General features: G+C 39.8%; 1 protein-coding gene across 1 annotated transcript in view; it reads left to right on the plus strand.

The window, feature by feature from the left end:
- Nucleotides 1–14,278, plus strand: part of NECAB1 (N-terminal EF-hand calcium binding protein 1) — a 205,664-nt gene that overhangs the window by 143,995 nt on the left and 47,391 nt on the right. The window contains exons 7-8 of the mRNA XM_032316523.1: nucleotides 8,021–8,142; nucleotides 10,877–10,953. Of these exons, the coding sequence (XP_032172414.1) occupies nucleotides 8,021–8,142; nucleotides 10,877–10,953 (199 nt within the window). The remainder of the gene's footprint in view (nucleotides 1–8,020; nucleotides 8,143–10,876; nucleotides 10,954–14,278) is intronic.

Here is a 14,278-nt window from a genome sequence, read left to right on the forward strand (position 1 = left end):
CGTGTGATAATGCAGAACTTGATGAAAGTGGAAGACACTGGAGGACTAATGAGTATTTTATTTCTAGGCTTCCAGCTCAAACAGAGCTTGGAGGAATGAGAACTATTACGAGTCTGATGTAACTTATGGTCTTTGACTAAGGTACCTAGGGATGCCCAGATGTTACCCCAAATCCATGATACTCTTCTCAGGGCGGTTTTCATTAAAAAATAAATTAAAAACTAGTTTCTTCTAGAGGTTGGTGCCCATAGATCCAATTGAAGTGTCTAGTGACCCTGCCTGAAGAATGGGAATTGGGCTCATGCTTAAAAGTACTGTGTCTCCTCTCCATACTCCATCTAGCAATCAGGTGGCCACAAGAAACCAAAGTTAGGAGAGCCCCAGGGGTCCTCACCAATGGAGAAAAAAACAGGACAGGAAAGATGGCTGTGCTTTTCCCATGGTATTAGACAAGAGACCAGTAAATAAGCCTCAGAGGAGATAAGACTCGAATGGGATCTTTAGGGTAGATTTAAAGGTAGAGGATAGGGGCGCCTAGGTGGCTCAGTGGGTTGAATCCTCTGCTTTTGGCTCAGGTCATGATCCCAACGTTCTGGGGTCGAGCCCCGCGTCGGGCTTTCTGCTCCGCAGGGAGCCTGCTTCCTCCCCTCTCTCTCTGCATGCCTCTCTGCCTACTTGTGATCTCTCTCGGTCAAATAAATAAAATCTTTTTTAAAAAAATAAATAAAGGTAGAGGATATTCTCCCTGGAAGGATGGGGTTTCCTCGCCCACACCATAGTACCCATCTTCTACCTTCTGGCTGACTCTTCCTCATTTGTGTGGTCACTGCTTAGACAATACTGCTCTCAGACTAGGACTTTATACCTCCCACTCCAACACTGTGAGCTTCCTCAGTACCATCTACTTAGACTTACCTATAAACTCAGTCCTTGAGATCCTGACCTGAGCCGAAGGCAGAGGCTTTAACCCACTGCACCACCCAGGTACCCCGAGACTTTGAGTTTCTAAATGAAAGGGGCTTTTCCTTCTTTCCCTGTACCTGGTACAACTTCATGTTAAATACATGAAACTGAATGAAAGGGAATCTCAGGGAAAGGGAGCTATATAGAACAGCGATGGATGAGGGCCTAGGACGGTGAGAACAACCCTTCTGGCAGCTGAGGTCAGCAAGTCTAAAAGCTCAACAGATGCATTTTGATTTCATATGATCAGAGATTGTCTTGATGATTGTGAATAAAGGAGAAATAGAATGAAAACAAGTTTTAAGGGAAATTAGTCTCATAACAGTATATAGTAAAGATTTGAGATGAGTTAGAACAAGGTCAGAGAGAAGAGGTCAAATCGATGTACCCCAAAACTCACCCATTTTTTTGTAAAGGAAGAGTCCACGATGCCCTGCATAGTCAACAATTGCAACCTGCAGATAGCCTTAAAAATTCCAGGGTTATAATAATTTGCTTCCCCTTAAGCATCAGTATTACTTTGGGGCTTAATATTTATGAACCCTCAGGATACAAAACTTCATCGGATTTTAGCAAATTTTGAGAAGTCATCTATTCTAGCTATCAACCCCAGGGAGGAATTGCAGAGTATCATTCATCCTGCAGTAATGATTTAGGCATGCAGTTTCGGGCAGACTGTCTGTGTCTATTCATGTGAAAATGGCAATTTCAGAGAGAAGGGATGCATACAGCTGGAATGCCACAGTGGTGATATTTTTCAGATGGTGTTCTACAACAGTCTTTGTATCTGTCCTGGCATACTGGCTAAATGAGAGCCACTTTAATTTCATGTCTTCTGAAAGTACCTAATAGCCAATGACAAGAATAATCATCACGTTACACTGGAGCTTCCCTCGAGAGGCCCCTGTCCTCTTACATAAGCGTCTTTCCTTCACAAACCAGAATTCTGGGAACACAGTTTAATTATATGTGAATTTCTTTTTATAATGGAATCTGAAATTTTACTCTATTTTCCAAAGTTCTTCTTTATCCAGAGAAATGACTAATTCCTTCTAGGTTTAGAAGTTATTTTTCTCCTTTTGATGGTTGTCTATTATACAAGGAAGAGAAGGCTTTAATTTTGCTTACAGGTGATTATAAAACTTGAGTCTACATTCCTTTAGCTTGAACGTAAAGGAGAACTGCTCTAGTCACCTGTCCTTCTGACCACTAGAGCTGCAAGCAAGTTGATCTTTTTTAAATGTCAAAGGAGAATTCATAGGGTGGTCTAGTTAAAGATTGGAGAGTAAACATATGATTTCTTTTCCTTCCTCCCTAAAACTTTCAAAGAAGACATTAACAGAGCCTGGACAACAAGGAGTCATAAAGGTGCAAAGATAAGGATAGATGAACCAAAGGGGTAGAAACTTGGAATATGGAAAGAAAATGAAGGTAGTAGTGACTGATGTTGGAGCTCTGAGAAGGACAAAACACAGACAGTGTATGAAGCCAAGATGCAATGTAATTGGTGTCACAAATCTCAGGCTCATGAATTGGTTTCCCCACACACAGTGGGGGTGAAGGTGGGGCTAACATATTGCTGAAAGCTCCATCCAACACTGGGTAAGTGTCTTTCCTCAGTCTCTGAGGAAGCCTAGAATGCTTTCTGGAGAAGGGGAACAGATACACAGCTTGCAGTGTAGCAGTCAGGACACAATACTAAAACACAGGCATTAAGTGAAAGTCTCCATAGTGAACAGTGAGATTTGAAAGTCACTCAGCATGCTGTACTCCCAGAGTCCTGACAACTGGACTTATACACTCTAGTTGGGAGATTCTTCTCTCACTTTTCTGTAGGATCTCATCAGCCCAAGAGAAAGACTAAGTACCAAGAGCTGGTGTCCCCTAATGAATAGGCCAAGTCAGGCCACCCTACAGTGGGGCCTGCAAGTTGGCAATCTCTGCAGCCCCCCCGCCACACACACACACACACACACACACACACACACACACACACACTCTCCAATCATCCCTGTTTCCTTCCTCTGAAATAGGAAAGGACAACCAAGAGAACATGTCAAATACAAGAAAAGAAACTTAGGAGAAACAATTAATCCAGAGAGCAGAAGAAAGCTTCCAAAAAAGAAAAAAAAAAAATCAGTACCCAGAGAAAGCAGAGAAAATATTACATTTATGAATTAAGGACAGGATGCTATTTTAAAAATAATAATATTCAAAGCACATAAAGAGCTCTTGGAAATTATGTTTGCAGAAATAACCTGTGAGCAAGATTTGGAGATAAAAGTATGATGACGTTTACACAGAGATGAAAAATAGGAAAGAAAATAAATAAATAAAACTATAGGATAGTCCAAAAGGCCCAATATTTGAAAGTAGTAATTCCAGAAAGAGGAAAAAAAGAAATTTTTTAAGAAATAATTCTCAGAACAAGGACCTGAGTTTCCGTTGATAGAACAGACCAAGAGCCTATTATAGTAAATCATAAAATCTGACACCAAGGCATGGCATTTTGAAATTTCAGAATACTAAAGACAAAAAGAAGTGTCTAAAATCTTCTAGACAGAAAAACAATTTCAAATACAAAGAACAAAGAAAACACTAGATTTTTTCAATAATGACACTGGAAACTAGCATGCAATCAGCCTTTTCAAAATTTGAAGAGAACATGATTTGCAACCTAACTCTCTCTACTCTGACTTCTGGAGAAGATGGCACAGTAGGAGGATCCTAGGCTCACACTGTCCTATGGATATACCTAAATAATACCTACATCAATGTAAATAACCCAGAAAATGACCAGAAGGTCAGCAGAACAGACTCTCAACATCTACATGTAGGAAGAGGCCACATTGAAAATGGTAGGAAGGGTGGAGATGTAGGCACAAGCCAAACAGACCCACAAGACTGTCTCTGGGAGGGATGGACACGGCAAACATGGAGAAGGGAAAAGGGCACCCCATAGGTGCCCCCAGACACAAGGGATTCACATAGGGAAGATGAACCCCTATAACATTTGGATTTGAAAACCAGAGGGGCTTAATTTTGTAAGTTTTTAATAGTCATTCGGGCTTAATTAAGACCTAGAACTTTCTTTTTTTTTTTAAAAAAAGATATTATATATTTGAGAGAGAGTGAGAGAGAAAGCATAAGAGGAGGGGGGAGAATCAGAGGGAGAAGCAGACTCCCCACTGAGTCCACCTCAAGAAGCCAGAAAAATCTCAAATAAACTAACCTTACAACTAAAGGAGCTAGAAAAGGAAGAATAAATAAAACCCTAAACCAGTAGAAGGAAAGAAATAATAAAGATAAGAGCAAAAATAAATGAAATAAAAACTAAAAACAAAAACAAACCAAAAAGATCAATGACGCCAGGAGTTGGTTCTTTGAAAAGATTAACAAAATTAATAAACTTTTAGGCAGACTTATAAATATAAGACTCAAAATCAGAAACGAAAGAGGAGAAATACCGACCAACATCATGGATTATTAGAGAATATTATGAAAAATTATATGACAACAAATTGTGCAATCTAGAAGAAATGGATAAATTCCTAGAAACATATAACCTCCCAAAACTGAATCAGAAAGAAATGGAAAATTTGACGGACCAATTACCAGCAATGAAATTGAATCAATAATTAAAAACTCTCCAAAAACAAAAGTTCAAGACCAGATGGCTTCGCATATAAATTTTACCAAACATTTAAAGAATCATTAATACCTATTCCCAAACTATTCCAAAAAATAGTAGAGAAAGGAAAGCTTCCAAATTCATTCTGTGATGCCAGCATTACCCTGATATCAAAACTGGACAATGGGGGCACCTGGGTGGCTCAGTGGGTTAAGGCCTCTGCCTTCAGCTCAGGTCATGATCCCGGGGTCCGGGGATCGAGCCCCGCATCGGGCTCTCTGCTCGGCAGGGAGCCTGCTTCCTGTCCTCTCTCTCTGCCTCTATGCCTCCCTGTGATTTCTGTCTGTCAAAATAAATTAAAAAATCTTTGGAAAAAAAAAAAAAAAAGGACAATGACACTACAATGAAAGAGAATAAAAGAGAACTATAAGCCAATATCTCTGAAGAACACAGATGCAAAATTCCTCAACAACACATTAACAAATTGAATCCACCAATATATTTAAAAAAATTATTCACCATAATCAAGTGAGATTATAAGCCTCTGCACAGCAAAGGGAATAATCAAAGAAACAAAATGACAACCTACTGATTGGGAGGAGATATTTGCAAATAATATATTTGACAAAGGGTTAATATCCAAAATATATAAAGAATGTACAGAATGCATAAAACTCAACACCAAAGGAATAAATAATCCAATTAAAAATGGGCAGAAGATAAGAACAGATGTTTCTCCAAAGAAGACATATAGGTGGCCAACAGACACATGAAAAGATGGTCAACTCACTAACCATTAGTGAAATGAAAATCAGAATTAAACTGAGATATCACCTCACTCCTGTCATGACTAAAGTCAAAAACACAAGAAACAAGCATTGGCAAGAATGTGGAGGAAAAGAAACCCTCGTGCACTGTTGGTGGAAATGCAAACTGGTGCAGTCACTGTGGAAACCAGTATGGAGGTTCCTCAAAAAATTAAAAATGGAATTACCATAAGATGCAGTAATTCCACTCCTGGGTATTTAACCAAGGGATATGAAAACACTAATTTGAGAAGATATATGCACCCCTGTGATTATTGCAGTATTACTTATAATAGCCAAAATATGAAACCCAAGTATCCATGGATAGATGAGTGGATAAAGAAGTGTACACACACACACACACACACACATATACATACAGTGGAATATTATTCATCCATAAAGAAGAATGAAATCTTGCCATTTGCAGCAACGTGGATCTGGAGAGCATAATGCTAAGTGAAATGTCAGTAAGAGAAAGACAGATGCCATAGGAGTTCACTCATGTGGAATTTAAAAAATAAAAAAGACAAATTACAGACCTTTTTTTTTAAGATTTTATTTATTTGAGAGAGAGATAGAGAGAGCACAAGTGGGGAGGTGAGAGAGAAGCAGGCTCCCTGTTGAGCAGGGAGCCCCATATGGGGCTTGATTCCAGAACCCTGAGATCATGACCTGAGCTGAAGGCTGTCTCTTAACTGACTGAGCCATCCAGGTGCCCCCAAATCACAGACTCTTAACTATAGAGAACAAAACTGATGGTTACCAGAGGGGATAGGTGAGATAGGTGAAGGAGATTAAGAGTACACTTATGATGATGAGTACTGAGTACTGCATAGAATTATTGAATCACTATATTATATACCTGAAAATAATATACCACTGTACATTAATTATGCAGGAATTTAAAAAAGTAAAGCTCTTTGCCCCATAAAACCACCAATAAAGCAGAATAAAACAAAAGTATCTCTTTTTTTAAAAGTTTTATTTATTTGTCAGAGAAAAAAAGAGAGAGAGCACAAACAGGGGGAGAGGCAGGCAGAGGGAGAAGCAGGCTCCCCGCTCCCGAGCAAGGAGCCCGGAGCGAGACACGATCCCAGGACCCTGAGATCAGGACCTGAGCCAAAGGAAGATGCTTAACTGACTGAGCCACTAAGGTGTCCCAAAAGTATCTTTTTAATATGCAGTATCTCAAAATTTTGAACACTGTATCAAAATCTAATGATGTACTATAGCTAGATAATTGAACATAATAAAAAAAAAAAAGGAGAAACAGCGTAGTAAAAAAATAAAAAGCTATTAAGTTGGTTCATTTATCTAAAAAGAAAAAATTGCCTCTCATCGTGCTTAAAAGGGAGTTTGGGGAGAATCAGTATTAGAGAGAGGCTAAAGAAATTTTCCCTTAATGATAGTAAAGGAAGATTTTGGGTGATTGAATTAGTATTAGAATTGGGTGTATGTAACAGGAAAAAAAGTGGCTTAAACACAAAAGGGTTTATTACATCTTATGAAAGAGCTTGTTGGGGACTCCTGGGTGGCTCAGTGGGTTAAGCCTCTGCCTTCGGCTCAGGTCATGATCTCAGGGTCCTGGGATCGAGGTCTGCATTGGGTTCTCTGCTCAGCAGGGAGCCTGCTTCCCTCCCTCTCTCTCTGCCTACCTCTCTACCTACTTGTGATCTCTCTCTCTCTCTCTGTCAAATAAATAAATAAATACATCTTTAAAAAAAGAAAGAAGGAAAGAAAGAGCTTGGTGGTGGCAGCCTAAGCACCTGACAGCTCTACAGATTTATCATAGACCTCCTGCCTTTTTCACATATTAAGTACGTCCTCATGTTTGCCTAGTGGTGCAAGATGGTTGCTGGAATTCCAGCTATCATGTGTGTATTCCAACCAGGATAGAAGAATAGGGAAAGACCAAAGACTTGCTTCCCAAATTGAATCCATTCTTTCGAATAGTTTTTCTATAAGTTCCTTATAATATTTCCTTGTATATACTCTTGACCTGAGCTTTTCATAGTGGAAAGTTAATAGATACATTTTAAAACTGAAGAATAAAATGATAGCAATTGAAGCATATTATATACAGACATGAGGATAAACACTCAAATTAACACTTGTTGAAAGCATTCCCTGAACACATGTTGAAAGGGGAATGGGGCATGATATGGAGGTGGGGGAGTAGGACCTCCTGTTTGTTAAAATAAGCTTTGTAGAATTATTTGATTTTCAAAATTATATGGATACATAGCCTTGATTTAAAAAACTTAAAACTGACTGAACACCATAGGTGTTCTCAAACTAAATACATCAGCACACACAAAAACATTTTTTCCACTGATGGTTTGGTCAAGATAGGTAAGATGTTTTTCTTAAGTCACAAATTAATATACAATTTTTACTCAAACTTTGAAAGAATATAGACAGCTCACAGTTTCTCCTTTAGATTCACATTTATACATTTATAAAACCAAGTCTTCTGGGTCTTTAGAGCATGTTGGTAAGCAGCAATTCTCCTAACTTTTCATTTCACTATACCAGAAAATCTTTGGACCGATGGTTGAAGATCTGTTTTTCCAGGCAAGAAACACGCCGTGGTTAAATGTTGTCTCTCTTGTTCAAGGCAAGGGCCGACCAAGCCGGAAGTCCTGTTGATTCAGTGGCCTGGAAAGCGATCAAGTCGCCGAGTCCAGAGACACAACAGCTTCTCCCCTAAAAGCCCTCAGTTTAGTGCCTGCGGCCCAGGTAATGAAGCTTTGTCATTTTTCTCCTTCCAAACTGACTCAGTTTGTATTTTCACGTTGACGTATTTTTTAAACAAGTTGTTTCATATGTTTTAAACAAGTAAAACAGCAGTAGTAATGGAATGGTTTACCTATACCAGCTAAGTTTGAAACCACGTGGCAAAGAACCTACAGTGTTAAGAACAGGGTGATGATCCTCCCCATTGTTTCTGGCAGCATCCCACAGCAGCATCCAGCAGTGCACAGAGGAACGATGGGGAGGGCAGAAAGCAGCTTGGTCGCCTTCTGCACGAGGACTGGAGACCTGTAGAAGCCCCGATCAGATTCAAGAAAGGAGGCGCCCTTTAGTTTGTACCCTAATTTGCTCCAGATTCCCTAAAGCCCACCTAAACATATAGAAAGTCCATCTCAAGAAAAGGATCTTTCTTTCCTTTCATGATGGGATTAAAGTCAAAGCTGGCATTTTTGAAGCATGAAATATATTATGACATTTATTGGCCTAAAACCTTAATATTATAGGTTATTTTAATTGTGTTATTTTAATAATTACTTCAATAATCAATTTGAAATACACAGATTCACGTTGCAAAGCATCAGTAATTTCTGTAAAGCATGTGTGTGCATGCATATGTGTATATGTATATGAGTGTGCGTATATATAAACATCACTTGAACATATTGTTTTGACACACATTAATCTTTAAATATCTGATATTTCAGTAAACCAAAGTACTAACTATAGCCTATATTTACACAGACTGTACTTGAAAGGTTTCAAAGTGCTTTCTTGAACACTGTCTTTTTTCATTCTATTACCTTATAAGATGGATGTTGGTATCTTTATTTCCCCAGATGAGAAGCAATTTGTCCAAGGTCATCTGGTTTATTAGTCCATTTTTACGGTGAGACAACCACAAAAGCTCAGTGATTACCACTGCAAATACTTGTCTTTTTTCGCTCATGGGTCTGTGGTTGATGGTGATTTGGGTGACCTCAGCTGGATGTGTGCTCCCCCGGTGAAAGTAGAGTTCAGCTTCGCTTCTCGTGTCAGAAGCACAGCCAGGCCACGTCACATGGTTCACTTGAAACCACTGTGTGCATTTTACCTGCTAACTCTCCAGTGGCCAGATGAGTCCCACGCCGAACCCAGTAGCAGTGGGGAAGGAAGGACATCTACTCCATCTTTCGTGGTAGGAGGTGCTGCAAGATGGAGGGGCAGCGACTGTAGGCAGAGAATTCTATCCCAGGAAGAAAGGGAAGTTCATGAGCACTAATACAGCCTACTGTGTGTTGTTAGGAAATGACAATACTAGGCTCCTAGGTCAAAATATAGATTGTTCTTCATGCTTTAGCCCTTTAGAAAACAGAGCAAAACCCAAACATCCTTCTAAGGAATTTTGATGTGTCAGCCACCTTAAATTCTTCTAGGAACAAGCCAGGATGGATATGGTGTTGACTGATTTGTAAGTTAAAAAGTAAACATAAATTTTGTTCATACAGTTACAATGTTTTCTGTTATAAAGCACCCTATTCTGATTTTTTTTTTCTTATATCCACTTCTGTGTGACTGCGCTCCTGCTTAGGTTCGCCTCCTAATTTACGTAATGGGCTTTGCAAGGAGTTTCACCCAAGAAAGCAGAGAGAGCAAGAAGTGCATTCTTATGTAAATTACGACCTCTTTATAATTTGGTCTTCTCTTCCAAACATTCAAAGCTTATACAAGGTTTTACAGTTTGAATTCAATCACATCCTCCCATCGAGAAATATTCAATAATATTTCAGCAAATGCCTATGAAATCATTTTTGAGCCAAGCTGCCATAAGGACCCACAAGGAGGCCAGGATGTCTATGTAGGAGCTCAGACCACAACTCTTCCCTTTGCACCCTTGAATAATCTCCAGGTTGTGAGTTCAAGTCCCACACTGGGTATAGAGCTAACTTGAAAAAGCAAGAATAAAATTAAAAAAGACTTAAAAAATGTTTTTTAATTAAAAAGGTCATTACAGCAACAATATTAGCAGGAGGACTTGGTGCTAGATACAGACGTGTGTTTGTGTGTATGTTCACACAGATGTACATCTGCACATCTGTCATGTGTATGCATGTATATGTGTGTGCATGTGTGTGTATATACACATGTATATGTTTTGATTGAATCCTCACAATAACTATGTGGCCACTGATACTCTTGCCATTTTAAAAATCAGGAAGCTGAGGTCAGAGGAGTCCAATCATCTGAACAAGATCAGCAGCTTCCAGATCCTGCATTCCTGACTGCTATGCCATGACCACAGCACCCATGCTTATTCTGGTTAGGCTCTAGGAAAGGAGACACCAGCTACCTTGTTGTGGTCAGACATCTCACTTCCTTCCCTGGCTCCTGCCACTGTCACAGAAGTCAGCTTAGAATTATTGATGGATGCTTTCTGTTTTTGCAAAAGAAAAACCGGCCATCTCACGGAGTGGTAAAAATGGCTCAGCAGGATCTGTTCCTTGATGATCAAAGGCCAGTGCAGGCAATGACGTCAAAGGCACAGACTTGCGAAAATGAACCCACGGGGGCATGCAGATCTGTGGAACACAATAACTCAGAAAGCACTCGTGTGAATGCAGTTCTTAAGAAGGTGGTGACTAGTCAGTGACACTGTGCGCTTCCTTCCAGGTCAAAGAAAAGTTCTGAAATGCTCAAACGTTCCCTCTGTTTAACACATTGTCCTCATGGTTTTCCCCTCAAGGCTTGTTAGAAGAAGATAACCAGTGGATGACCCAGATCAACAGACTCCAGAAATTAATTGATCGACTGGAAAAGAAGGTACATGCTTCCATTTCTTTCTTCTCCCTTTCACTTTCCAGTATGTTCTGACCCATTTTCCTCACGGCATTAATACATCCATGGCTGCCCCATGGATAGAGTAACAGCCAGGAGTCCTGTGATGCTACAAATGGCTGCCTGGTAGTTATCTGGGCATTTCTGTTAAGGCAAATACATGTTAATTCTCAGTCCCTCACCCCTACCCCTGGTTAGAGTTAAGATAGGATATAGAGAGGCGCCTGGGTGGTTCAGTCGGTTAAGCATCTGCCTTCGGCTCTGGTCATGATCCCAGGGTCCTGGGATGGAGTCCCGCATGGGTTCCCTGCTCTGCGGGGAGCCTACATCCCCCTCTCCTTCTGCTCCTCCTCCCATGCTGCTGTGCACGTGCATGCGTGCACGCATAGTTTCTCTCTTTCCGATAAATTAGAAAATCTTAAAAAAAAATTTTTTTTAAAAAGAATGTAGAGTTACAAGTTAAATAAATGCACTGTACTGCCTGCTTCTTAGGTTAACAGTGCTGTAGGTAGCAGTGCGCCTGAATGACGCAGACGGCTGCTTGTAGGGACGGCCTGGCCCACGTCCTGGGAGTGTTTCACAGTGATTCAGGAAAGTGGTTGTATGAGATACTAGAAGGTGAAATTACATTTGCAACTTCTGTAAATTAGCCTGCTAACTGATGAATTTTTGTGCTAGAACTACCCAGTGAGAAACCCAAGTAGGGATGTGACAAGTTTTTCAGATATATATTTCATGTTTCAAGTTATTTCTGCTGACTAATTCACTTAGTACCTGCAGTCCTAATATTGTAGTGGTGTTCCCTTTGATGGAAGAGGCAGGTTATATCAGTAAGAATATGTGTTTTCTAGTCACTCCAGGCACCAAAGGAAGAAATGTTTGTTTGAGACAGTTACAGACATTGAAGAACCTACAGCCTGCTTGTAAAATTAAGCATTATTATAAAAGTTAACGGATTTTCTTAAAGTATGTGATAGCACAGAACCAGCTTCATAGTTAATGCTCAGTGAACTCTTGCTGACTGACTGAGACATGCCAAAGGAGTAGAACAGATGCTAATTTCAATCTACAGATGCTTCCTGAGGGAAAGATCACTGCGAACTAGGGTGCTTGGCAAGGGCTTAGTGTGGCTGGAGGGGCTTGAGTCAGGCCTTTAAACGATGGCAATTAGGGATTTTGTTTGCAAGCAACAGAAATCACCTCTGTAATCAGTTCTTTTTCTGGAAGGTATGGGAGTGCTCACAGAATCAACAGAAGGTATAGAAACTAGGATTGAGGAAAAGTCAGAAGACACAGTAACTCTAGAGATCTAAGTGAGAAATGCTCAGTGGTCTCTCAGGCTACCTCTACTGGAATAAGTGAGTTCCGACCATCTCAAGTCTGTTGACATTATGCTCAAGATTCCACTTCCCGGGGGTAGAATCTGGTTGGTCTTGTTAGGGTCTCAGGCTGATTACTTGGATAAGGAAGGGAAGAACATCTTGATTAATGGTCCTAGAGCACTGTGTTGAAAGGAGAAGGGAGAATTTACTGAAAGGAAAATGTGTTGTCATTAAAATTAGAGTAAATACTAGTCTGCTAACAAACCAATGAACAAATAGATATTTGTTATGGAAAAATAAATTTTTAGTAAAAAGAGAGCACCTAGAGAGGACATTAGGTAAGGGTGACAGCATGAGTAAAACCTAAGTAGGCCAGCCTGGTTAGATTCTTTTCGTTAGGAAAATGGTAACAAATAAGATTGTGCGGATGGATAGGGCCCATATTACAGATGGTGTTAAATAACAGAGTAAGGGATTTGGACTTGTCTTAGAGACAACAGGAGGCATTTATTATTATTTTTCAACAGGTAAGTGACATAACCAGAAAGATCTTTTAGTTAGAAAATTGGACAGCAAGAATACAAATTGAATTCAAACAAGAAAACTCGAACCACCAAAGCTAGCTCAAGCAATGACATTAAGGAGCAAGTTGCAGATCTGAGCCCACTGGGATCAGGTATGGCAAGAGATGTCCCTGTAATATATGACCAAAAAGGGGTACCTGGGTGGCTCAGTCATTAAGCATTTGCCTTTGGCTCAGGTTATAGTCTCAGGGTCCTGGAATCAAACCCCACATTGGGCTCCCGGCTCAACAAGAAGCCTGCTTCTCCCTCTCCCACTCCCCCTGCTTGTGTTCTGTCTCTCGCTGCTTGTGTTCTGTCTCTCGCTGTGTCACTCTCTGTTGAATAAAGAAATAAATAAAAAACTTAAAAATATATATATATATGTCATATATATATATATATATGACTGAAATGTGTGTGTGTGTGTGTATGTGTGTGTATGACTGAAAAGAAAATGGCAGTTTTGAAACACTTGAGTGAAATTAACAGGATCATTGAATGGATTTGATGGGTAAAGGACAGAGGAATCTCAGATAGGATTCTGAGAATTTGTGTCTGAGCGCCTTAGTCAATTCTATCATTAGCAGAAAGGAAGAGACAAGTGAGAGCTAATGGGTGAGTTGAGGTGAATTTGTTGATTAGGTGTGTTAATTTCAAGATCCACTAGGTCACAGGCAAAAATGTTCAGTTAGATGTTACTAAGCAAGAAGCCAGGCCAACAGTTTAAGGTCTCAAGAGCCATCTCCACAAAGATGAAACTCCATGGCCTGAGTTGAGGAAGATCTCTGAGAAGGAGATTCTGTACAAGGAACCAGGTCCAGAGGAAGAAACCTAGGAGAGGTCTAGTCCCTCTGCTGCTATATCACCATTTGTTACATTAACGTCGACCACTTAACTGGGCAAATAACCTAAACTTAGAGCTGCTGCAATTCACTTCCTAATTTCATCAATTGTTATGTGAACTAAGATTAAACATAATCATAGGGGAAATGGTGGCTATGAAAATTTGCTTTCCAATCATGGAAGATGGAAATGCATGACCTCTATTTGGAAAACAAACCTTGTTAAAACATAAGGCGTCCATTGTTACACAATTTCAGATTCATTTAAAGAACATAAATTTCTCCTTTTAAAATAGATTTGAAGTTCTTCTTCTCTTTATTTGGTGTCTTAACTTTATAGAGCTATTTTTAAAGGAATAACTTTAACTTAGGTCATGCCTTTTTTTTCCAACTTTAAATCAAAGTATTATCACATCTCTTTCTTTCCTAGACTTTTTCTCCCTCCCTTCCTATGAAAGGGTTTCATTTTGAGGACAGAGTCTGAGAGGTTTGCTGAAAGTATGATGTGATGGTCTTGGGCATTGGATCCCAGCTGTGTGGGGCTCAGCATGGTCTGTCTTAATGAATGGAGAGGCAGTGCAAG

Source organism: Mustela erminea, chromosome 16 (assembly GCF_009829155.1).
Source record: "Mustela erminea isolate mMusErm1 chromosome 16, mMusErm1.Pri, whole genome shotgun sequence".
NCBI classification, from domain to species: domain Eukaryota; kingdom Metazoa; phylum Chordata; class Mammalia; order Carnivora; family Mustelidae; genus Mustela; species Mustela erminea.